Raw genomic sequence first — 25,787 nt, forward strand, 5'->3', positions numbered from 1 at the left:
TGCCACCCTCTGCCAAGAGGACCCTCCCTCCCCTGAAGAGCTCCTCTGAGCACCAGCCCCAGCCAAGAGGCTGGACTTGCTGCCATGTGCCACCCACCGGCTTCAGAACTCAGGTTATAAAAGTGTCTTTCTTGGAAGCGGGAGACAGAGACCAGAGGAAGATTCCAGACAGCCCCATTCGTGGAGAGGTAAGGACCAAGAGGCTCACAGGGGCACTTCTCGGTGCTTCTTGAGCACCTACACTAATGTGGTGAAGTGGTGCGCAGGGTCTTAGTGCCAGGCCAACCTGGGTTCAAATCCAGGCTCTCCCACCGACTACCTGTGTGACTTGGGGCAGGCAACGCATTACTCCTCTCTGAGCCTCAGTTTTGTCATCTGTAAAATGGGCCTGCTATCCATGATCCCGACCACTGCAGCGAGGACTCGGTGATGTGATGGAGCTTGGAAAGCTCTTGGCGTGGTGTCTGCCACGTAGTGAGGGCTCAAGCAGAAGTCGGGGCTGGTGTGGTGATTTAGGACAAGAGAGGGAGAGGGTGGGAAGATGGTGTGAAGTACTAAGGGCAGGGAGGGAGGAGGGACTGACTTGGGTGAACTGATTGAGGAAAGTGTCTGTCATGGGACTGACAAATAGTGGGTGAATTTTAAATAATCCTAGAAGCAAAATATAAAGAGCTAATGCCATGAGTACAAGTTTTCCCGTCCAAAATTTGCATATGCAAACAAAACCTTTCTTTTCTATACCCAATTATATCACGGTTTGGGGCAGCACCTGTGCCACCAAGCACCAAAAATCTGGATGTTGCTGACTCAAGGCAATGCAGGGCACTCCAGGGCAGGCTCAGCTGCTTGTAGGGGTACCCTGTCCTTGCTCAGGGGAAGCATTTACCCTCTGCGCGGCTTCTTCCGAGGCTTGCGGTGGGGATGCATCGCTGGCTCCCCGGTCAGCCCTGCTTATGCTAGCATATGTGTCTGCATCCCAGCTGGTCTCTGCCTTGCAGTTTCAGAAGCTAAGTCTCTTGGTGACACACTTTTGCCCACCCAGAGGCACCCCGCCCCCACCTGCAGGCTCCGAGGTCCTGACTGTGCCCTTTTGGCCACCCTCTGCAGGGCTGCAGTTCAGTCGATAGGACCCCATACAAACATACTAGTTGTAATATTGAAATATTTCTTTACTAGTTGGTAAAAAGCCATGGCTGCAAGTCCCAGGGGCCTAGCTCAGCCACTATGGTGCCTCCCCCAGGACCCTTTCCTGTCCTCCTCCAGATCCTGAAGCTTCCGTGGCTAAAAGGGAACACTACATCTTTAAACATCTCACAGTGTGGCCCGGCCACTTTAACAGGGGTTAGGTCCGTTGCTTGCTCAGGGCTTGGTGCATATTGTTGAATGTATTCCTCACAATTAATGTTTAATCCCAATTTTACAGATGAGAGGTCAGAGGTACAGAGACATCAAGTAACTTGCTCAGGGTCACACAGTCAGGGAGTGGCAGAGCCCAGATGTGAAGCCAGCCCACACAAGGAGGAAGGGCACTCCAGGCAAAGAGAACTAAAGGCACTAGTGTGGCCGAAACCGGTCTGGCTCAGTGGATAGGGCGTCGGCCTGCGGACTGAAAGGTCCCAGGTTCGATTTCGGTCAAGGGCATGTACCTTGGTTGTGGGCACATCCCCAGTAGGAGGTGTGCAGGAGGCAGCTGATCGATGTTTCTCTCTCATCGATGTTTCTAACTCTCCATCCCTCTCCCTTCCTCTCTGTAAAAAATTAATAAAATATATATTTTTTGAAAAGGCACTAGTGTGAGGTGGTGGGGAGTGCAGGCTGTGTTCATGGACCAATGGATGTGGAGCTAGAGGAGAAGCAAGGCGAGGAAAGCTGGAGAGAGAGTTCTAGAAGAGGCAGAGCTGGGAGTCGCTAAGCAATGGGTCCCTGGTAAGGACATGGAGGTGACGTGGGGCTTCCCAGCTCTGTGTCCATAGGTCCTGGCCCTGAGGATGCTGCTGTTCTGGGGGTCACTGCTATGCTGGGGGCTGCTGCCCCAAGCCCAAGGGGAGGCCCAGCACCTGCTCTTCCTACGGATCAGCAAGGACCAGCTAGAAACAGGTAAAATGTAAGGGGTGGACCGAGGGAGGCAGGCCCGCAGGGAAGGAGAAGGGGGAGAGATGGCACCACCTCCCAATTCAAGGCTTCTCTTCTGGCCTCCCCCTCACCAGCAGCAGAATTTGCCTTCCTTAACTGAGAGCTGACCCTATCCTTCCCCTGCTCTCACACTGCTGTGGCTCCCCAGTACCCTCAGGAGAACCTCCAAGCTCCTCACACTGGCATTCAAGGCCCTATATGTATGCCCAGCCTCTTCCACCACCACTGCCCTAGCCACCCCATAGACACCCCAGTTTCTTCCTTTGCTAGTGCTGTTCCTTTTGCCTACTGTGCTCTTTTCGTTCTTCCCAACACGGTGAATTCCAACTCATTCTTTAAAGCAAAGCTGTAATGGGAATCCCTCCTCTGATGGGAATCCCTCCCAATCTCCCCAGGCAGAAGGTCTCCTCCCGCTGGGCTCTCACCACCCTTCGGTGAAGCCTTGTCAATGGCCTTATCCACGTGGATTGCACTTGCCCTATTTGTCTGTCTCTCTCCCTAACTTTTGGCCGTGAGCTCCTTGTCCTCCATGCACCACAGTCCTACCTCATTGATCTGGTTCATAAACTCGCCACCTCAGGGCCTTTGCACATGCTATTTCCTCTGTTTACATTGCTCCCCTCCCCCTCCCCCAATCTTGCAATAGTGGATTTCTTCACCTCATTCAGGTCTCAGCTCAAATGCCTCCTCTTCTGTGACCACCCTTTCAGTCATGCTCCAACTCGACTCCGTTTTATTTTCTATTCACTGCCTAGCACTTTCAAAATTGCTGTGCTTGCTTCCTTGAGTGCTCAGTGTGGTCTGTCTCCCCACCAGCATGTACAGCCCATGAGGGCAGGAGCCACATGGCTCCCGTTCCCTGAGCCAGGAGAGAGTGAGCACGTAAGTACTTGTTGCTAAATGATCACCTACCTCACTGGCCCAGGGCAGGTGCGGGTGAGCATTTGCTGAATGACTGAATGAACGGTGAGCCCACGCCGAGGAGGGCCTTGTGTCCTGTGTCCTCAGATATTTCAGACTTGCTCTCGGAACACCACATCCTGGGCCGCATGGCCAGGATACCTGTAACGGGCGCCACAAGTGAAGGTATCGCCATCCTGGACCACCTGCCCTTCGTAAGAAAAGGCCTCTCCAAGAAGAGCAGTGGGCTTGACCTGTCGCTGGTCGGGGACCTGCTCTCGGGGAAGAGCCTCCCACTGCTGGGGCAGCTGCTCCAGGCGGGCGGGTGAGTAAACCGAGGCTGCTCTGGCCTGTCTTCCCCCTCAGGCGCCTTGTTCTCACCAGGCAAATGCAGCACCAGGAGGGTGGTGGGAGGCCTGGATGTCCTTGGAGGTTCTCTACAGCCTGGGAAGCGCTCAGCAAGGGCATTTTTCTTGTTCTTAAACCTCTCCACGACACTTGAAATCTCCCACAGAATAAAGCAGGTCTAAATTAGGGATCTCTGTCTGGTAGCCCTCCACATTCAGTCTGCACCTGGGAATTACAAGCTTGCCTAGTGTTCTTAAAAGATATTTTAGCAAATTGCCAGCATTTAAAAATCAAGAGGGTTTTCGTCAAATTCTACACTTGAGTTCAGACAGGGTAAATGTGTATAGGCAGCTCCTCCACTGTGTTCTCCCCTTTTGTAGAAGGTGAGGCACTGAGGCCTGGGGAGAAAAAGGGACCTGTCCAGGTCTTCAAGGCTTGGGGCTGGAACTAGAGCCCAGTGTTCTGCAGCTGAGCTGGGGGTCAGGGAGGGGTGGTCCCAAAGCTGCCCCACCCTTCCTGGGGTCCACTCCTATTCTAGCCATCACACACACACACACTCCACAGAAGCCTTACCAGGCTAGGCCACCACCCATACCTCTCACAGGTTGGTCATAGAAGATGCCAAAGGCCCCGAGGTCACCCTGCAAGTCCTGAGCGACAGCCTGCTGCAGGTCACACTGCGAAGCAAACTGTACCTCTCGCTCCAGAGGTGAGTGCCCTGCGCGTTTCCTCCCACCTGCCTCAGCAAGCAGCAGGCCGCCGTGCACTGCTGGCAAAAGCTTGCTGCCTGTGTCACCATAAGCATCATAAGAATCCTTTCCGCTTGAGCATGTTTCAAAGCCATTTTTACTGATGGGGAAACTGAGGCACTGAGTGGGAGAGGGGCCTGCCCCAGGTCACACGGTGAATCAGCAGCAGGAGCTGAGATAAAACCCTCTGACTTCCATGTCACCCCATCTGCATAAAAGGCAGATGCATTAACAGGATGGTCTGAGAAGGATCTAATTCAAGGTCACCTTGGAGTCCAGCACACTGAGACTCCAATCCCACTTACCATCTAGGTGACCTGAGCAAGGGCGTCCATTCCCTGGGCCTTAGTTTCCTCACCTATAAAATGGGATAATCAAGTCCCCTGCTGTACTTGGCTGCTGAGAAAGTTCACTGCCTATGTGAGTTCAGATTGCTCACTAAGCTGTGGAGGAAGATGCTGACCTGGGGTTATAAAAACAACAGCCAACAGGGGACGTGCTATAGCGGTATTGGCACATGAAACAGGAATATTTTTTAATATACTTTTATTGACTTCAGAGAGGAAGGGTAAAGAAGAGAGATAAAAACATCAATGATCAGAGAGAATCATTGATCACTTCCTCCTGCACACACACATATCCGCGCTCCTCCCCCCCCCGCCCCCCCACTCCTGCTGAGGATCAAGCCCGCAACCCAGGCATGTGCCTTAACCAGGAATCGAACCTCAACCTCCTGGTTCATAGGTCAATGCTCAACCACTGAGCCATGCCGGCTGGACAAGGAATATTCTTAAATGCCCTTTAGAAATACGTATTTTTGTAAAATATGGTTTTCTTGGTCTAGCTTCCCTTTTTGATAGAGGAGCACAAAGAAACATTTCTTTAATGGAGATACTGGCATAGAAAATATCTCTCTGCTATACAATAAATATATCATCACCCTTGTAATGTGTGCAATAAAAATACAACTTGACCCTTGACCTGGTGGAACTGTAGCAAACTGGAGAGCATATAGCCCATCTCAAGGTCACCCTCAGCGCCCCCAAGAGATTGACACTCAGGGAGGACTCTGGCTTGGTATTGTCTGATCTTTCAGGTTTTCCAAAGTGTAAAATCCATATCCTTTTTTTCCCCATCACCATTTATCCCTCATGCCCTCCTCTACCTCCACCCCCTCAGCAATCACATACAGTTGTACATGTCCAGGAGTTCTCTCTTCTTTTTTTCTTTTTTGCTCAATCACTCCACCCTCCCCCGCACCAACACCCGAGCTGTCTGCCTGCTTTCTATGAGTCTGTCTCTATTTTGCTTGGTAGTTCAGTTTGTTCATTTAGTTCCACCTATATGAATTCCATATTCTTTTTTTTTCAATATGTATTTTTTATTGATTTCAGAGAGGAAGGGAGAGGAAAAGAGAGATAGAAACATTTATGAAAAGAATCACTGATGGGCTGCTTCCTGCATGATCAGGGACCAAGCCCGCCACCCGGGCATATGCCCTGACCAGGAATCTAACCGTGACCTCCTGGTTCATGGGTCCACATTCAACCACTGAGCCACTGCGGCTGGGATTGAATTCCATATTCTTAATCAACTCTCCTAGTGTTTCATTTGAGCCCTCCAGGCCGTTGCAGACCACTAGCCTGTGACTTCTGGTCTCAACCTTGGCCTGTGGCTTGGAGCTTGCCTAGACACACTGCCCCTACAGGATCCTGCGGCTCAAAGTCATCAAGAACATCCGCATTGGGGTGCGGCTGGAACAGACGGGGAACAAGACCAAGGTGGCCTTTGAGGAGTGCCACACCCCACCAGGATACCTGAGCATCAAGGTTCTGGAGCAGTGAGTACCTGCCCACTCCTGGGCCTCCACTGGGTAGGGGTAGGTGCCAGGCCTTCGTGCACTGCTCCTGCAGCTCGGCCCCTCACTGAGACTCTCCCAGCATAGTTGTCTAGAGTGACCAAGGACATCAGGGACAGGATCATCGCCAAGGCCACAAGCCGCACCACCCATCAGTGTCTCCAGCCTCAACGCTGAATGTCACGGCTAAGAGTGTGCATCAAATCTCAGCTCGGCTGCTTTCTAACACTGGGGCCCCTAGCCAAGCCATCTGACTTCTAGGAGCCTCCGTTTCCTCACCAGTAAAATAGGATTTCTCACAGAACCCAGCCAACATGGGTGGTTGTGGGGAACAGATGAGCTCACCCATGGGACCCACTTAGCATTAAACCTACCACATAAGGTGGCCTCTATCTATGATTCTCAAATTACCCGGCACAAAAGCCATTTCCTTCATGAAACCCGCCGTGACTTCCACTGCCAATTGTCATCTCTCCCTCTTTGAAAATCACAGAAACATTTATCAGAGAGAGAAATAAGGAGGCAGAGGCAGGGAGGAAGAATCAGGAAGAAATAAAGAAAGAAAGCAGGAGAAAGTGAGGGAGGTAGAATGCAAGAAGGCAGGAAGGATGAAAAAGCAGAAAAGGAAGGGGAGGAGAGAGGAGGGAGACGTCAGGCGAGGAAGGAAGCAGCCACTCTGAATTTCCACGTTACACAGGCCCAGGAGACCTTCCTCAGCCTTGCCCTGGACTCCCCGTCCTGGCCTCAGTCTCCCACTCCATGGTGTGTCAGACCCCATCTGCTCTCCCCGGCCCCTAGGATGAACCCCCTCCTGGTGAATGAAGCTCTGGAGATGGTGACAGGTGTCCTGGACCAGGCATTGCCCTTCCTCCTGCAGAAAATAGTGAGTTGCTCATCCCCCCTACCTCCCCCTGGAAAAGGAGCACAACCCCAAAGGAGAGCCCTCCAACCTCGCCCAACCCCCACAAAGACGCCCTCGTGCCTTCCCTCTAGGTGTGCCCCGTGGCCACGACCCTGCTCAACTCGCTGCTAGAAGACCTGTTGCCCATCAATCTGTGTATGTTGGTCCAGACTTACCTGTTGTCCCTGTACTGGGTGCCAGGGACTGTCCTAGGCTCTGCTATGGTGGGAAACAAACCACACGAACCCCGCCCACAGCGTGCCCGCTTTCTAGTGGGGGAGAGAAAGGCAATATGCCTATGACCCTGCAAAGTGGGATTATCAGAGGCCCACAGAGTAGACTGTTGTGATCATGCATACAACCTGGCACAAAGGTATTGCTCAATAAGTGTCATTATTATAAGAAGCACAGCCCAGCGCATAAAGAACTTAAAGCTGAGCAGAGAGGGAGAACAAATTCTCCATTTTGCTGCCTCCCCGCGCCCCCATTTCATGTCCTTATTGTAGCCCCGGCCACCTCAGGCCCAGAAGACTTCCAGTACCATGTCACCACCACGGAGTTCACCGAGGAGGCCATCCTGATGAAAGTCTTGGTGAGCCAGCCCCCTGGCCAGGGCAGACCGCCAGGGGCATCCCCTGGTCTGGGGGAGGATGGACAAAGAGGAGAATGCGATGGGGCTTCTCTGGCAGGAGGTACAAAGGGGAGGAGGGGAAGGAGGGGGAGAAGGAGGAGGAAGAAGCAAATGAAGACCCAGGTGCCCACCCTCGGAGCTTGTGCTGAGCCTGGGGGGTCCTTCCTCAATGCAGGAGAGCAGGGGAGGCCACAGGGCTGTGTGTCCCATGAGCAAGGATCAAGCCCCAACTCCAGGCAGGGGCTGCAGGGCCACGCATAACGCCCTGTTGGAAGGGACCCCGCAAATGCGGAAACAAAGGCCCAGAGAAAGGACGAGGCTGGCTGCCCAACTCCAGTCCCCATGGAACGAGGGGAGGACAGGAAGGACTTGATAGGAAGGAGTGCTGTTAACAAGGGTGCAGAGAGGGGAGTAGGGTCAAATGAGGGAGAAGCAAGGAAACAGGTCATGGGTTCAAAACCCAGCTCCACCCCCTACCGTGTGTAGGATCTTAAGTCGTCACCTCCCCTCTCTGGGCTTCAGCTTCCCCACCTGTGAAATGGTACCAATAATTGTTCCCATCTCATGACGCCGTTGTGGGGTTCAAATGAGACTGCGCACAGAAACGTTCAGCACTATGCGTGGCACATAGTGAGCCCTCGATGTATGAGCTGTAACCAGTTGTTGGCCAAGGAGGCCGTTCCCATGGAATTTCTTCTTCCCCCTTCATTTCTCTAAAGCTCGTGACCCCCTGTGGCCCAGGCCAGAGGGCCCCAAGGTCTGACCACCTGGCCCCCCAGCCCCTCCCAAAATTAGCCCAGGGCAGCATGGCAGACCTGGCCTTTTGGGTGGAAGCCTACAATGACATCCTGTCCTGCCTCTACACCAGCAAGGAAGTCCGTGTGGACGCCCAGGACTCCACGGTGAGTGCTGAGGAAGGGGAAGGAGGGTGGGACATGACAAATGTCACTGCTCTGTTTTTGCATGAAGAAGCCGAGGTAGAGCTGGCAGAAATCTCTTTGTGGGTGGCCTGGGTAAGCCACTCCTCCTCTCTGGACCTCACCTGGGTAACTCCTCCAGCACAGAAGCCCCTTCCTCCTGGAAGACGTCCTTAAACTCCCAGGCCCCTTGCTACTCGCTTCACAAAACTTATCCATTCATTTGTGCCACAGACATTTATTAACGGCCTTCTGTGTGCCAGGTCCTGTGCATACCGGTCCCTGCCCTTGCAGAACTCAGTCAGATTGGGGAGTAGAAACCGAACAAGAAAACAGTCAGAGAGCCCTAGCTGGTTTGGCTCAGTGGATAGAGCATCGGCCTGCAGACTGAAGGGTCCTGGGTTTGATTCCAGTCGGGGGCACGTGCCTGGGTTGCAGGCTCGATCCCCAGTAGGGGGCGTGCAGGAGGCAGCCGATCAATGATTCTCATCATCGATGTTTCTATCTCTTTCTCCCTCTCCCTTCCTCTCTGAAATCAATAATATAATATAATAATATATATACATATAAACAGATAAATGAAATAATATAGAGCAATGGATCAGTAAGTGACTGGTGGAGATGAGAGGGCTCCTACCCCTGGACAGGAAAGTCAGTGAAGACATCTCTAAGGTGGTATCTGACTGGTGACGAGGCACACACACAGAGGTCTGCAAGAAGAGCACGTTCCCTTGGTCAATGAGGGAATCGATGAGGGAGAAAAACAGATACATCACTGTCAAAAGCCTCCAGCAGCTCCTTGTCACATTCTAAATAAGTCAGTCTCCTCTGTGCCACTCCTGGGGCCCTGCATGATCTTACCCCTGCCCACCTCTCCAGCCTTATCTCCTCACCTGCTACACTCCAGACATACAGGCTGAGCTCGGCTCCCACCTTAGGGCCTGGCACACGCTGGTCTCTCTGCCCAGGACTCTCTTCCCTCCACTGCTGGTCTCAGTGCAAATGTCATCTCCTCAGAAAGCCCCTCCTTGATCACTTCATCTAAACATCTAAAGGAAGCTTTCTCTCCCCCCCACCTCTTTCTTTCTCTCTCTCATTCTGTTCTTCTCCCTTCAAAACACTGATTACTGTGTATGTATGAATAAAGTTACATATGCAAAGTTTTACACACATATATATACACACATATGTGTATTCGTATGTTTATTTATTTAACTTTGTATGTTTACTCTCTCCCCCATTTTGAGGGCAGGGACTATGAACAGGATACTATGTGAAGGACACACAGTGGGTACTCAGTAAACACTGAAATAAGATGCATATCTGGAAGAGTTCTAATGTTATTGCTCCATTTCCACATGAGGAAACCAAGGTCCAGATAGGGAAAGTGACTGGCCCAAGGTCATCCAGCAGGTGGAATTAGGACTGGAGCCCATCTCCTGCCTCCTCATGCTCTTCCCTCCATCCTACACAGGTGTGGCAGCTCTGAAACAGTTAGATGTGAGCCCTGTAATTTCATGTCCAGAGAAATTCTTACACCAGTGGGCAAGAATGTATGTGCAAGGGGGTTCTTTGTAGCTTCGCTTGTTATAGGGAGAAAAGCAAAGTTAACCTAGGTGTCCATCAATAAGGAATTTAAAAAATAAATTAGGTTATGGTCATAAAAAGCAGAATGCTATGCAACTGTTAAAAACTATGGAGTTGTTCTATATGTACTGATGGTGAGAGGACTAAACAAGGTGTAGGGCCACCTGGTTAAAATTTTCCCATCTATTCATGCTTATATGTGTAGAGAAAATGTCTGTCAGGATACACTCCAAAATATCAACAGTGGGAACCCCTGAGAATAGGATTTAGGGAAAAGGGGGAAGAGGTGTTAGAGTAGACTTTTACTTTTTACTTTATACAATTTGTTGTGTTTTTCGTAATGATTTATGATCTTCAAAAATCAATGCAGCATAGGTAAATTGACAGAAATGTGATGTACTTGCTTTAAATATAGGAAACTATTAATAGAAGAATCTCTAGGTGATAAGTACACAACTGTTTTCTATAAAGTTCTTTCACCTTTGATGCATGTGTGAAAAACTTCACAATAAAATGTTGGGGGGGGGGGTCTTTGAAACAAATAAAGGTTACTCTTTCCAGGTAAATCATAATGAGACTCCAGGTAAATGGCTCCTCCCATGCAGACTGACTGATGTGCAGGTGGTGCATTCTGTTGGGGACAGAACTCCAATGGACATCCCCCGAACCTGCTCAGAACAGATCTAAGGATTCTAAAGGCCAACACACATTTTGCCCTTTTCCCAGGCTGCCGACCTCATTCAGCTGTTGTCACTGAGAGAACTGGAACCCAGGCCCGAGGTGAGTGTGTTGCCAGCTCCCCACCTCCCCCCCCAACCTCGCCCCCAGCTCCCTGGCAAGGATCCCAGAAAAGATTCGGGGTGGGGGAGCAGGATCTGGCCCCCTGGGCATGACCCATTTGGCCAGAGTTTCCTCCTATGGACCCACAAAATCATTGCACTTGCTTTTACGGGTGTTGTGAGAATTAAAGGAGATAAGTAAGGCACTCAGCTCAGCGCTCTACCCAGTGACCATGGCATGTGGCTGTCATTATCCAATACCGAACAAGACACCAGCCTACTGAGGCACAGTGAGTGGTGGCTGTGTGCCAGCTGTAATTCTCAGCAAACCTGCACTCTCACACATTTTCATACATCAGCAAACAGGTTCAGCATGCTGAATTCACTTGCCTAAGCTCACATTGCTCAGTAAGTGGCAGAATCAGAATTTGAACCCAGACCCAGACTCCAAAATTCACGCTCAATGTCCTCTCTCCAAAGCTCTTAGAACATGGCACCTGATGGACCAGCAATAACAATAACAACAATTGATAACAATCGCATTACTGGGTGCCCGGTTCTGTTCTAAGCACTTGCTATAAATTAATTCATTTTATCCCCACAATGACCTTATAGGATAGACATGATTATTATCCCCATTTTACAAGTATGAAAACTGGGGCACAGAGAGATTAAGAAACTTGTCTCAGACCACACAATTTGCAAGTGGTGGAGCTAGGACTCGATCGAGCTCCAAAATCTATGTTCTTACCTGCTATGCATGCCCAGGAGGAGGATGTAATCTTACCTCCGAGGAGTTCAGTGAGATAGTAACCTTCTCAAGGTCACACCGCAGGTCGCTGCAGAGCAAGAACAAAAACTCAAGACCCCGTGACTCCTCAGGTGGTCTTTTCCCCGTTCCTCCAAACTGGGGGCTAAGAAAAGCCATCTTCTAGGCCTGCCCACACCTCTTATGCTTCAACTTCGTTCTGGCTTTTAAACAGTCCCCAGCAAGAACGGGGCTGACCATCAGCACCCCTGACCCTCCCACGGTCCGCCTCGACGGTCACGGGGCCACCGTCATCCAGCAGGGCTCCCTCGTGCTGCTGAGGTCCAGTAACACCTCCTCTGTCTCTGTTTCCTGGGTGAGTTAAGCCTTGAACTTCTTTGTTCCCCAGGGGCCCTGGGTCCACTTGAGGGCCCCTCCCGGGCCCTGCCTGAAGCAGTGTGACAGAAAAACAGCAGCAAACCTCACTGTCGCATCATCTACTGATAGTCAATCAGTCCGCCCCCAAATAAGCCTGCCGTTAAAACATGAAAAGACTCGAACACCTCCTGCCTCAAGGCCAGGCCCCAGTGCTCCCGAGAACCCCCTCAGCAACTAAAGGGTTTTGCCTCTGAGATCCTCTGCTCAGTGCCCTTACATGGTAGCATTTTAACTGTCTGCCCTGGACATGGCTGCATCGAAAGCCCTTGTCCACAAAACCAGGAGAAAGATCAGAGAAATGTAGTTGATGGAGGGGCTAAACGTGTCTGCATTCTCTCCTTCCCAAGAGAGAGGTGACCCAAGCTAGAGAGGGCTAGGCCCTGGGGGAATACAGCTCCCCCAGTTGCAACTTCTCTATCCTAAGCTCCCGGGATTCCTATTTGCCATTCCACAGACCCTGAAATTGGGAAGGTGCCTCATATAAGGGGCGGGAGAGTTGCCCCACTAGCCAAGCCCAGCGACATCGGTGTATACAGCACGATCCTGGGATCCTAGTTGGCATGATTCTGGGGCAAAGAAACCAGTCATCTCTGGCTGGTGGTGAGAGTCCTACTTCTAGTTTATAAGGTGACCATGTGGATTATGGTCGTCCATAGACAACCTCCTGAAAACGAAAGCGTCCTCTGGCTTCCAGCAACCTCAACCCTCAGCCAGCTGGCTCGCTGCAAAAGGCTTTCCACCCACTGGGCTGAGTCCCTTCCCTCCTATCCACCCCACCCCCACCCCGCCTTCCCTGCCCTCCAGGAGCACCCAGCACCCACCTGTGCCCTCTCCTGGGCAACACCAACACAGTCATCATCTGAACACATGCGAACCAGCAGTTGGGGTGCGGGTAGGACTGGGTGAGAGGGGGCTAGCCCGGGGCAAGTACTCATGGGAGGTGGATGTGAAGGGAATAACCTCTAACCAGAATGTAAATTCTCCTCCTGTTCTGACTTAATTTCACTTTGCCATAGAAACTCCTTTCAAAGGCTATGTTTTCCTCAAGAAATCAGAAATTAAAACTCCAGTTCACTCCAAACAGGTAAATTATTTTGGCTTTGGATGTTGCACAAATAAGAAGGCTCACACGGAGAGAGATGGAGGAGGAGTGTGGTTAAAGGGGACAAGTTTTCATGCCTGCTGTCAGCTGAACAGAGTGGTTTATAGGAGGAAGGGAAGAGGGAGACAGGGGGAGAGGGAGGGAGAGAGGGAGGAAGGGAAGGAAAGAAGGGGGGAGGAGGTTGTGATTCGAACCTCACTGAACACTGTACCCCCAAGCAGCTTCCCTGACCTAAAGGGGTGATCTCTTTTCTCTGATAGCACCATGGTCACCTTGGGCACTTACCCTGCTGGCCTTGCAAAGCAGGTGAGTCTTGCCTTGGCCTCTCTACTGTCCTGGAGGCCCCACCAGCAGACCCTGAGTCATTGATGTAGGGAAGTCAAAGACTCACTCACTTTCTATCCCTCATCTCATCTTGCCCTGGAGCCCCCATGCCCACTGGGGTGGGGGGTGCACCCGGGACTTAAACTGGTCCATTTCATTCTTTCGTTCACTTAACACTGAGTATCTGTCACGTGCCCACCTTGTCTTAGGATGCGTCGGTGAACAAAACATAGGTCCCTGCCCTTGCAGAACTCACATTCATAATATATAATATATAAGGTAAATTATATATTATGTAGGCAGGTAACAGTGCTGTGGGGAAAGCAGGGGAGGGGACAGAGGATGGGGAGTGCAGGTAGGTAGGGGCAATATTAAAAAGGTCAGGGAAGGCCTCATTGAGAAGGTGAATGTTTGAGCCAAGACGGGAGGAGGTAAGGGAAGGAGCGGTGGGGATATGGGGAAAGAGGGGACCAGACACCCCAAGGCAGGGTGTGCCTGATCGTTCTGGAAACAGCAGGTGCCAGGGTGGCTGGAGCAGAGAGGGGGAGTAATGGTCAGAGAGGGCACGGCTAGACCCATCAGGGCCTTCTAGTCAGGACTGGCTTTTACCGAGTGACATGGAGGAGCAGACGGAAGGACAAGGGTGGAGGCAACGAGGAGACACACACACACACACACACACACACACACACACACACACCCAGGCCTGCAGACTGTGCAGAGGCTGCTGAGGCATGAACCCCATGGTGGCAGTGGTGGCGGTGCAGGATGTTCTGAAAGTAGAGCTGACAGGATTTCCTGGTGGAAAGGATGGGGAAGGTGAGAGATGCATCCCGGATGACACAGGATTTGGAAGAAAACAGCCTCTATCAGGAGAATACTCAGTTTGTGCCTCCAGCAGGGCTGTGGGCCCCCTCTCTGGGTTTCCTCACCCGAGCCCCGCGTCCTAAACCACGGCACCCACGTGCGGCAGTGTGGGGTTTCTGCGGTCCTGTGCCTGGTCTGGCCATTCCTGTGAATGAGTCCACAGGGCGGAGCACGTGGTCTCTTCCCCCAGGGGTTGTCCCTGCTCCTGCACTGGAAGAGCTCTGCACTACCCTGCCTGTCCAAGGGAGACCCATCCCCTCCTCCCACCCTAGGGGCATCCCATCACCCTCCACTTCCACAGGCCTGTGAGCCTCGTGCTCTAGCCCTTCTCAGGAAAAGCTGCAAGATGGAAAAACAACAAAAGGACTGAACGAGAACATGTACAGAAAGCACTTCAGAATGATCATGCCTGTCCTACCAGGTCTTGCTCCAGCCTTACTTGGGGAGGCCAGGGTTGAAAGGCCCCGGTCAGGGAATCCCTTCTCAGACAGCCTCAGAGGGCAGCCATCCAGACCAGGGCAGCATGTACGGTGGGACAGGATGTGCACTGGACAAGCCACCCATCCCACAGACAATGCAGATATGAATATGTCCATGACAGTCTCCCAACAGATGGGGAAAGTGTGTCTTGAAGAAAGGGGGTCTTTAATGTTTTTATTGATTTTTTTAGAGAGAGAGGGAGATGGATAGAGAGATAGTAGAAATATCACTGAGAGAGAAACATTGATAGGCTGCCTCCTGCACGTGCCCTTCTGGGGATCAGGCCTGCAACCCGGGCATGTGCCCTGACCTGAACCGAACGGGCAACCTCTTGGTTCATGGATCGATGCTCAACCACTGAGCCACACTGGCCGGGCAAGAAAGAGAGTCTTAATGAATGTATGCAACTTAGATCCACAGGCAAGGCCTTCCAGGTGACAGGAATAGTAAGAGCAAAGCACGGAAGAAGGCATGTGCAAGGTATTCCAGTCTGGCAGCAGGGGCGCAATGGGAGATGGAAGTGGAAGCGGGGGGGGGGGGGGGGGGGAGAGAAAGGAAAGAAGGAAGGAAGGAAGGAAGGAAGGAAGGAAGGAAGGAAGGAAGGAAGGAAGGAAGGAAAGGAAAGGAAAGGAAAGGAAGGAAGGAAGAAAGAAGGAGGTCTATTTCTAATCTGTCCAAATGGGTTGGGGCAGCCCTGACCAAGACCCCTGAACATCCCTGGTGACAGGAGATCTGCTTTCTCAATGAGACAGTTCCTGCCCCGTCATCAGGCAGCTATCAAAACTGGACTCAAAGTGGGCCCCTTTGAAGCTCTGGCCCTGGGGGTCTCCTTCTCCCTAGGCTGCCCTGAAGCAGTAAGACCATCGCTGAGACAGGCGGTGAAGGCTACTTTTACTGGCTGCTCAACTTTCCCTGGTCCTTTCACTAATCTGTTCATCTGGCTCCAATGGCCTTAAGAAGCGGGGTCCCCAGGACTACTCCTGATCTCCTGTGGGTACCTATCCCCTGAGGTCCCCTGCTCCAGAGGTCACAACCTGCTGACCCAGCCGAAGTGACCTTCCAGCCCTCTTTCACCTGTTGCAGGAAGAACGTCTGAAGGCCGTTGTCTCGGAGCTTCTGAGGAGGATGTTTTTGCCCCATCACAATGGTAAGCCCCACTGGGTTTGCCCTCGTGCCCACATACCATACAGCTCGGAGAAACAGCAACAGTGTCCAAAGCTCTGCACGTACAGCCGACTTCTGTCTTGTTCCCTGGGGTTGGTTAAGAATCGCCCACACACAAGGCAAAAGGAGGCAGCACAGAAACCCTGAACTCTGGGTGTGGTGGATGAGGAGGGTGGGGCAGGGGCCATGTGTGCCCTCCTGTTCTTCGCCCAGGCAGTACAGTGATAGGAACTCAGACACGGGGCGAGTAGCCAGGAAGGGCTTCCTGGGGGAGGTAGGGGTTAGCATGGAAAGTGAAAACACGAAGGCCCAGCAGAGGTGGTGGAGCCCACAGCTCACAGCGCCAACACCTACGCCTGCAGGACCCAGGTGGGTAACATACCCAAAGGAAGCAACCCAGGTGGGGCCCAGGCAAACATGCCCCCCTTAAGTGGGAAGCGAACTTAAAAGCCTAGTCAGGTGCCTCTGCCTCATAGAACTCAAGGGTTTTCTCGCCTCTCCTGATGCAGTCTGTGGAACCATTGTCCATCCACCCACATGATTATTTGGTCAGCGCATGTGTCCCCAAACACAGAGGTGATCACTCATCTCTGAGAAATTACCTGGAGCAGCCTCCTTGTCTTCCAGATAGGCCCAGAGAAGTTTATTGACTTAACCAACGTCACCCAGCAAGTCTCTGGCAGAGCTGAGCCCAGAACCCTGGCTTCTTGCTTCCCTAACAGGGGCTTTTCTCTGAGTTCCAACTCAAGGACTCATGTTGGGACTGCAGAGTGAGGCTAGAAGAGCAGGCAGCGGCTCAAATGCTAGCCAGGCTGAAGAATTTGGCATCTATTCTAAGGCCCATGGTAGCCAGGGAAGGTTCTGGGCATGAAGTGAGCAATTTTGTGTTCAAGAAGGAGGTGGGGAAGGATGGTGACGCAAGGTCCAACAAGGCAGTCAGAGAGAGTGCAGGTAGGCAAGGATGTAACCTGACCTGGGATGAGGCAAAAGATGAAGGAGAAAGCCCCACCCCCATCCCCACTTTGCTAGTACCTATCCCAGGGAGCTCATTCAACAAATGTATCTTAGATCCTGGCCAATAGGAAGGGTGGTGTCCCTCAACAGATAACTGGATAACGAAGATGCAACACACACACACACACACACACACACACACACACACACACACACATTACTTGGCCATAAAAAAAGAATGAAATCTTGCCATTTGAGACAACATGAATGGAGTTACAGGGGATTATGCTAAGTGAAATAAGTCAGACAGAGAAAGACAAATACTGTATGTTTTCACTTACATGTGGAATATTACAAAAAGCAAATAAACAATACAGAGACAGGCTCATAGATACAGAGAACAAACTGATGGATGCCAGGTAAGGGGGCAGACTGTAATGGGAGAAAATGGCGAAGGGGATTAAGAGAGGCAAACTTCCAGTTATAAAATAAATAATTCATGGGAGTGTAAAGTACAGCATAGGGAAGATAGTCAATAATACTATAATAACTTTGTATAGTAACAGATGGGTACTAGACTTATGGTGATCACTTCTTAATGTCAAATCATTATGTATACACATGGAACTAATATAATATTATGTGGCAACTATATTTTAATTTTTAAAAAAGATCAGAGGATAGATGGAAGACCAGAGGTACTGTCCCTGTTCCTCTACCCCAACCCCCACCTAACTGGACCAAATACCACATTAGGCCAGCAAGAGGGTATGAGGCCCTCCCCTGAATCCCGAGTGTTGATGGGTGGATGAGGTGGGATGAGGGCAGGTCAGTGCAGAGGACAGGGGGAAAGGGTTTGCCAAAACTCAGTGTGCCAAAAATGATGAATTCATTCAAATTCAATCTGAAAACTGACCATATTCAAGTTCACCACAGTTACCAATTCACCAAAAACTTGCTTGAAGAACTATTTTTTATATATTTAATAATTCAGTATATTCATGAATATTTACCTTCTTTGATATATTCCATGAATATTTTCTTTTTCACTTACTGTGTGTGTGTTAGTCCTCACCTGAGGATATTCTTTCCATTGATTTTTAAAGAGAGAGTGGAAGGGAGGGAGGGAAAGTGAGAGAGGGAGAGAGACAGAGAGTGGGGAGGAGAGAGAAACATCAATGTGAGAGAGATACATCAATTGCTGCCTTCTACACATGCCCTGATTGGGTCCAACACTCTAACCACTTAGAAACACCAGCCAGGGCTTCAATGGATATTTTCTTATTAATATGATCAAATGTCTAGTGTTTTAAAGTTAAGTTTTCAATTTATACTGACTTTTTTCTAATCCTTTTCTGAGACATTTCCTGTTTCTGCCAAGATTTTTGCATTTTTCAGGCATGTATAGCATTTTCAACCATTTCTCACAATTAAACGAGAATAATAAAATTCATTGTGATACAGTCATAAGAAGACTCCAACATATTGAACGTTCCTTAAAATCGTGCTAAGAAGAATAACTTTGTAAGAAGGCTTTCATAGTTACTGAATATGTTTGAGAGAAGTTCCTTTAAAACAGGACTTTAATAACTGGGCGGGCATTAGAGAGACCTGGCTTTGTGGAGGGGCTGCCTGAAGGGGATGGAGATGATGCTCCCTGGGGAAGGGAAGGGGCACATCCAGGCCCTTCCCTGCTCTGGGCATTGGAGCAGCCAGGGGTCAGCTGGCCTGGCCCACACTGCCCCTGACTACACACAGGACCCTGAGCTCCTTGTCCATCCCATTCACAGAGCTGCTCAGTGAACAGCACCTCCCGCTGCCCCGCATCAAGGGCCTCTCCTTCAACAAGGCCCGAGTGGAGCTCTCTGAGGTAAATGCTGGGTAAAGAAGCTTCTGGAGACACAGTGGGAGGTCAGAGCTAGAAGGGCCTTAGCATCGCCTTGGTCCCTGTCCTGCTGAGGCAGAAGCTGAGGCCGGGGCATGGGAGGCACTACATGTGGCAAGCCCTTCACTTTCCTTAACTCACCGTCTCCTCACAGCCATCCTGGGGGTGATGCCCCCCTTTACAGATGAGAAAACGGAGGCTCCGAGGGGCTACACGAATCCCTCAGGGAGCCAGACCTTAGGCCAGACCAAAGCCTTACACAGGTGGTCGTCACAATTAGTTCCATGAAGTTGATGCTGTGACTTGTCCCATTTTACAAACAAGTGAATTAGGGCTCCGAGAGGCAAAGTCATGGCACAGCCACAGCCGCTGTCTCACATCAGAGCCAGACCTGTAGAGGCAAAGGGATGGACGGTGGGTTGGGCTCGTTGGCTCACTCATCGATTCACTTCTAAGCCGCCTCGCACGTTGTGCAAGGTGCACACTGCAGGTTGTATCACCACTCCTCCTGTAGTCTCCATGAGTGGCACCACCTAGAAGTGGGCGGTGCTCAAGCTGTGCATTCTTCCCTGGCTTCCCTGTCACTCATTCATTCACTACCACTCATGCAGCCAGGCAATATGTGTCCCTGGCTGCTCTGTGCCTGGCCCTGTGCTGAGTGATGCTGGGACAAAGTGGTGAGTTAGACCCAGTCCCTGAACCCCCAGAAGCTCCCATTCTAGTGGGGAAGAAGGTGCAGGCAGGAGCACTTGGATTCCAGCAGCCTGGGCGGGCCCAGCAGAGGTTTGGGCACTGTGGGTGGGAGCATGTGGAAGGCTCTAGCCCAGTGACAGATCCACCTCAGGGTGACCCGGCAGGATGAACCCCAATGCATCAGGAACCAGTCTGTTCCTTCCCTCGCTGACATTTCCAAGACCCTCCTTGCCCTCCCCTAATCCCCTTATCCAGTCAGTCCCTGGCTCTGTCTTCTTGCCACGGGGGGAGAGTGTGTTCTTAGGACCCACACAACCCCGCCAGGAGAGGCAGACGCAGCCTCGGGGGGAGCTGGTGAATAGGATGGATGTCCACGTCGCCCTGCTTCTACCCACAGGATTACATGCTGCTGGCCATTCCAGAGGAATAGGTTCTTGCCGAGGACTCCTCCATCCAGCCACAAGTGCTCCAGCCCCTGGAGACTCCAAGAATGGCAACAGTCACAGTGGAAAGTCTGGGTTGCAATAAAGATGACTTGCTTGAGAAAGAGTCTGGTTCTGAGTTTGCCAAGAGGTTCTGGAAGGTGGCAAGGCCATCTTGAAATGTTCAAAGAAAGGGTTTTCTCCCTGATAGTTCCTGCTTCCCCTGGCCCCTCAGAGAAGATTATGAATTCCGTGCTCGGTTTCTCGGAGAAGGGAGGGTTCCTCAGAAAATGGACCAAGAGCCTGAGTTTCCCAAGTCCAGGCCCTGAGAGGATGGGGTATAGAAAGACACACAGAAAATCTACATACACAGGAGAGGTCCCCTAGTCAAGATAAAAGAAGCAGGGAGGAGAAGTTTTGGGGTCCCTGAGAAAATAAGGTCAAAGATATGTGGGAGGCCTTGAGTATGGAGGGAAGGGGCAAAGGAAAGCAACCAGACCACCCAAGAGGGAAGCTGGGTCCAGGTGGGTGACTGTGAGACGCCGCACCTCACAGCTGCACCTCGGAGCTTCCCTGCCCCTGCAGAGTGTGGCCGGCAGCAGTGGAGTTCTCGTGTGCCCAACAGCAGTGCCTGAGCCCTCCCCCCGCACCAACATCCCAATCCCATGTAGCCTCGGCAGGGCAGGGCTGTGAGCAGAGAAGGGCAGGGAATCAGAGGGCTCTGCAGTCAGATGAAAGCAGCCCCACGGTTGCCAAGTGTGGGGAGATGGCAAAGCTTGGAGAGATAGGCACCAGCCAAAGCCGATAATAAGGTCGGCCTGGCCCCAGAAAAAGGCGGGTGAGGAGAAACTTAGGATTGTCATAAAATGCCCACCACAGAGAGAATGGGGGCTTCGGATGGACTCTGCCCTGGGAATGAACTAGTGTCCGGCTCCCTCGGTAACCCCAGCTGGCCTCGGGAAGATGGAGGAGTTACAGGCGAAGCCCTCCTAAGTGCCAATTTTCCACCATGGAGCCCAAACCATGGAGGGACACCCAAGGATTGGTGCAGAGTCCCTGTCCTGTAGTAGGAGGTTGGCATCCAGAGTAAACCATGCTGTAGGTTCACTGCTTGCCTCAGGACCTGTTTTTTAAATATGAACCACAGGCCCAGCATTGAAGAAAAAATATCGCCAACCAGCAGCTCCCAAGGGGTCTCTGAGCTACAGGGTAGGACAGCCCTGCACGTTGGTCTCACAAAGTCTCCCAGCCCTTGGTGTGTATATGAGACACACCTAAGATAAAACTAAGGCTGGGAGACACTTTCCCAGGGGAGAGCTGAATGCCACCCCAAGCCCAGAATTTCCCCACCTGTGTGTGAGCACAGTGCCCGGCCCATGGTAGACACTGAGTACGAAATGATCGAATGCCGTTTCCTCAGGACCGTGAGAAAGCTGGCAGGCCCTGGCTCACTGTCCAGGCAGGAAAGAACCTCTGCTCCGGCCAGGGGGGCCCTCACTCCCCGCATGACTCTAACACGTACATCTCACTCTGCAGTCTGACTTTGAGACTCCGGGTTGCATTGGGTGGTGCCTGACAGGGTGTGCAGTGGCCCCATTGCCAGGCCGGGTAGCCAACTAGCAGCAATGTGTAGCCCGTGAATGGCAAACCAGCAGGAGGTGCTCAAAGAGAAGCAGCAAAAAGGAAGTGCCCATCAGCCACTTCCCCTTCTGGGAATGAATGAAAAGCACCTCTTAGCCCACACATACTCCACTTTGACTTCCAAAGCAGAATCCACAGACCTAACACAATGTGGACATCAATGGAACAACTGGGTAAAAAGGGAACAAATCCTACACACAGACATCTGCAAACATGTCTTAAATTCTTGGCCTTTTCAAACCTCTTAAACATCTATAACAAGGTATATACATATGCATAGGTGTAGTAGAATGTATCACACTCTATCCCCCACTGAAAATATAAACTTCAGAGCGAGGTTAAAATGTCTCTATATCTGCCTTCTTCTGGTAAAAGCATTGGGAAGGATATGTTTTGAGGGTAAAGAAGCATACACAAAACATCATACTTTCTTGTTGTAAACAAGGTGTAATAGTTGCCAAAATCTAGGTATACCATATTGATAGGGAAATGGTTTTAAATCTGAGAGAAAGGTGCAACACAATTGAAAATACCTGACCCAATGGTAAGTAATATAAATGATGATGACAGTAAATTATGGAATACTCACAAATGCCAAACCTATGTTAACTGCTTTAATCATCATGACAACCCTATGATAGGGACAGTATTATCTATACTTTATGGATGAGGAAACTAATCCAGAGAAAATTATTAGATAATGTCCCAAGGCCGAACACTGAACCAAGATTCACACACACATCTGTCTGGCCCCAAACCCTGCACACAGGAACTCTGCCTTCCCCACAACACTGATTCATCACCTTTAATAAAACACAAGGCTCATTAAAAACCTCATGAGAGAAAGATAAATATCACATTATCTCACTCATTTGTGGAATATAATGAACAGCATAAACTAATGAACAAAAATAGAACCAGAGTCATAGAAGCATCAAACGGACCGTCCAACCTATGAGGGAAGGCAGGGATAAGGGGTAAGAGATCAACCAAAGGACTTGTATGCATGCATATGAGCATAACCAATGGATACAGATGGGGGGAGGAAGGGAGGGCATGTGCTGGGGGATGGCCAGGGAGAGGTCAATGGGGGGGAAAAGGAGACTTATGTAATACTTTAAACAATAAAGAATTTAAATTTTTAAAAAATCTCATGAGAGATATGTACCCTTAGAAATAAAAATTAACCCAACTTTTACACACAACTCCAGAGAATTCGGGAACACAGATTTATTTGCTGTGAGAGGCCCTGTGAACTCCCAATACCAACAAATATCTGAGATTGATTACACCAGAGAAGGAAACCAAGGCAGGAGTCTGAAAAGACTGCTGAGGGACCTAGAGAGTCACAGACAAGCATGTACACAGATAAAGTACAAATGCGTACACACGTGTGTATTTCACACACACACACAAAAAAAAAAAAAAAAAAAAAAAAAAAAACAAGGAAAGGTCAAAATTCTGATGCCTCTGTCACCAGGACACCCCGGCTATGGTGACACCTTCACCCAGAGGCAATTAAGAATTGGTATCTGCGTTATCACCAGCAACTGTGATCCAGCCAAGCCTTGGCCAGCCTTGAAAGGACCCTCCCTTTCAAGAGTCAGCAGATCAAATCACTTAGCACTTAGGGCTTGACAACAAGGGAGCCCCAGTGCTCAGCCTTCTAAGCCACCTTCTGAGAAACCGCTCATGTGGGTCCTGGATTAGCAGAAGTCAATGGCTGCCCTACCTCCTAGAGTTGAGGGAGAGAGAAAGACAAGGAACCAGGAAGCCCCAAGGGGCCTTCAAAGGCTATATCCCGGATGTGCCCCTCCCCACACCTGGAGTAGGGTTCATTCCTTGGGTCCAGAGAAACCATTAGCAACCATTAGCAAAACCAAGGGCCACACCCACCAATGGGTGTCACAAATTTCAACTAAAGGATCATTCACTTTCTCTCAAATGTCCAAGAAAAATAAGATGCAGGACAGTTGGGTTTTGTCCTCCTTATCATCATGTGTAAAACCCATGGTTCTAGTCTCTGGGAAAAGGTCAACTATTGTTTGTTCTATGCATCTGACATTTCAGCAAATCCCAAAATGGGGCCTTTGGCAACCAGAACTACACTTGAGGTCCACAGTTTGAGAACCACAGTGGGGTTGGCAAGGGCCAGGCAGCACACATGCTGAGCCTGCTTGAAGGCAGGAACCCAAACCAATAGCCCCACGTCAAGTGAGCAGAAGCAGACATTAGCCACGCTCTCTGTCAAAATCATCTCCCTCTCCCACACTCTTGCTTTGTAAAGCTGTGATACACCACACAGCAAGATGGTGACAGGATGCACAAAATCACAAAGATCCTGGTGGTAAGAACTGAAGAGATGACTGAGAACAACCTCTTAAATGGGGGAAAGCCTGAGGCCCAGGGAATGGGCTCTAGAATTTTGGGAGCCATTAAATAAGAACAGGTGAGAGGAAGCCTCACATAGAGATTAAAATTTCTAACATAGAAATGAAAGGACAGCAGACGTCTGAAAACATTTCACTCTCATCCCAGAGGCACTCTGGGAAAGGAACCGGGGCTGAGCAATTTATGGAACGGCCGTGCTTACAATCCCCAGGCCTGCATTCAGGCTCTCGCCCACTTCAGACACTGTGTACCTTCCAATCCTCCTGCATCCATCACTTTATCCCTAAATCTGTGCATGTTTGGATACTTCCTATCACACACACCTGATATAAAATGTCCACAGAGAGATACCCTGTCCAAAGTGACCCATGCCCTCTCCCTCAGGTCCCCACCCTTCAATCGGTCACTCAATGCTGAGTGCCAACCTTGGACAGGGTACAGCACTGGCACCTTTACTAAAGGGCTCTCAATGAGTTGGCACCTGTTCTACTCTGCCATTCAACCAGCACCCACATGACTCAGGGATAACAGGCCTTTGAAGATTTAAATACGAAGGGGAGAGTACCTGGTCGGGCTAACCCCTCTGAAAAATTTCCAGACACCATGAACATCTCTCGGAAAGATAATGGCAAATGTCACAACCATTAGCAGGTGCTGATCTTGGAAATCAGCCTGTATCACGCCTCCCTTATCAGCACACTTGAATGGGGTCCCTTCATGTCTGATCACTTCCCCTAGAGACGTTGGTCTATAAATGTGGGATGCAGCTTTCCGTCTGACAGTCCCAGCAATAGCAGGAGGAGAGGCAGCTTCCGAAAAAGGTCGCCCATCAACACAGACCCATCGACACTGGGCAAGGTAAGAACTCACTAAATCAAGTTCACAAAAGAACGGGCCGAAATTCGGAGGTGGAAACAAGCTAGGACAGTTCATCAAAGGACGATAACTAAGGTTTGCATTTAGAATCTCTTAGCCCCCTCCCTACTAAGCCAAACAGCACTCTGCCTAGCATAGTAGGTGTCACAATTGCCGGTTATGCAACTGCTTTTAGAAAAGGGGATTTGTTACTGGAACTCTCCAAGGGTCCCACTAAAGACGATGTCTAACAATATTGCCATCAACTCAGTCACAGGCACAGAATTTTATTATTTTTTCCTCACAGGACACTTACCTGTCACCTGAGACAATAAAGGCCAATTTCGCACAGAGGAGGGTAAAATCAGAAAAATAATGAAAATGTGATGATTTTTTTATAACACCTAATTTGTTCAATGTGAAGAATTGGCATTGGCTTCTGATTATGTCTTTCCCAACATTTCTGCAATAGCGATTCTGCTGCTGATACTGGTAAATGGCAGACAGCTAGAGCTGGGCAATGCCTACCTACCCATGGCAAGAACAAAGGTCCCCAAGCCTGATTTTTTAAACTTGTCTGGAGAGAAAAATCCAAACAGAGAGAACCTCCAAAATCTACTTGCTTCACTGAGGGAAAACACCCTAAGACACAAGCCTCCATGTTACCCATAATTCTCAATGACAGCCAGACTTTGAGAATCATGGTAAGGGAGGAATCTGACAGCCAGGAAAAGAAGTGATCCCACTGAATGAACAGCTGAGCTCAGAGTCAAGTGGGGCTTTCCTGTCTGGGAGTGCACCCAGCTCTCTGCCTTCAGCTGGAAACAGCAGTAATAATACTACCTAGTGCCTGGACTTGCTGGGAGGATTGTATAAGATGTTGCAGCTGTTAGCACAGTAACAAGTACAAACACTGACCAGTACTCAATAAGGATATATGTACAGACACATCCCATCTAACAGAGATAGAGTTGAGACTTACACATTTATACAATCACATCAGTTATGGCTGCTCAACCC

At 50.3% G+C, this 25,787-nt stretch overlaps 1 protein-coding gene across 1 annotated transcript; it reads left to right on the forward strand.

The window, feature by feature from the left end:
- The first annotated feature begins 1,988 nt into the window (after positions 1-1,988).
- LOC139014539 (BPI fold-containing family B member 4-like) lies at positions 1,989-19,888 on the forward strand. Its single transcript, XM_070421501.1, has 15 exons — positions 1,989-2,097; positions 3,142-3,358; positions 3,986-4,090; positions 5,839-5,970; positions 6,787-6,871; positions 6,982-7,045; positions 7,396-7,481; positions 8,240-8,422; positions 10,751-10,810; positions 11,787-11,927; positions 13,006-13,073; positions 13,352-13,397; positions 15,846-15,909; positions 18,671-18,750; positions 19,856-19,888. Exons 1-15 carry the CDS (start codon positions 1,989-1,991, stop codon positions 19,886-19,888), a joined length of 1,473 nt encoding a protein of 490 aa, XP_070277602.1.
- Positions 19,889-25,787: the final 5,899 nt, after the last annotated feature.

The sequence above is a fragment of the Myotis yumanensis genome, unplaced genomic scaffold (assembly GCF_028538775.1).
Source record: "Myotis yumanensis isolate MYYU_CA2020_CCGP unplaced genomic scaffold, mMyoYum1.0.hap1 SCAF_7, whole genome shotgun sequence".
In the NCBI taxonomy this organism is placed as follows: Eukaryota; Metazoa; Chordata; class Mammalia; order Chiroptera; family Vespertilionidae; genus Myotis; species Myotis yumanensis.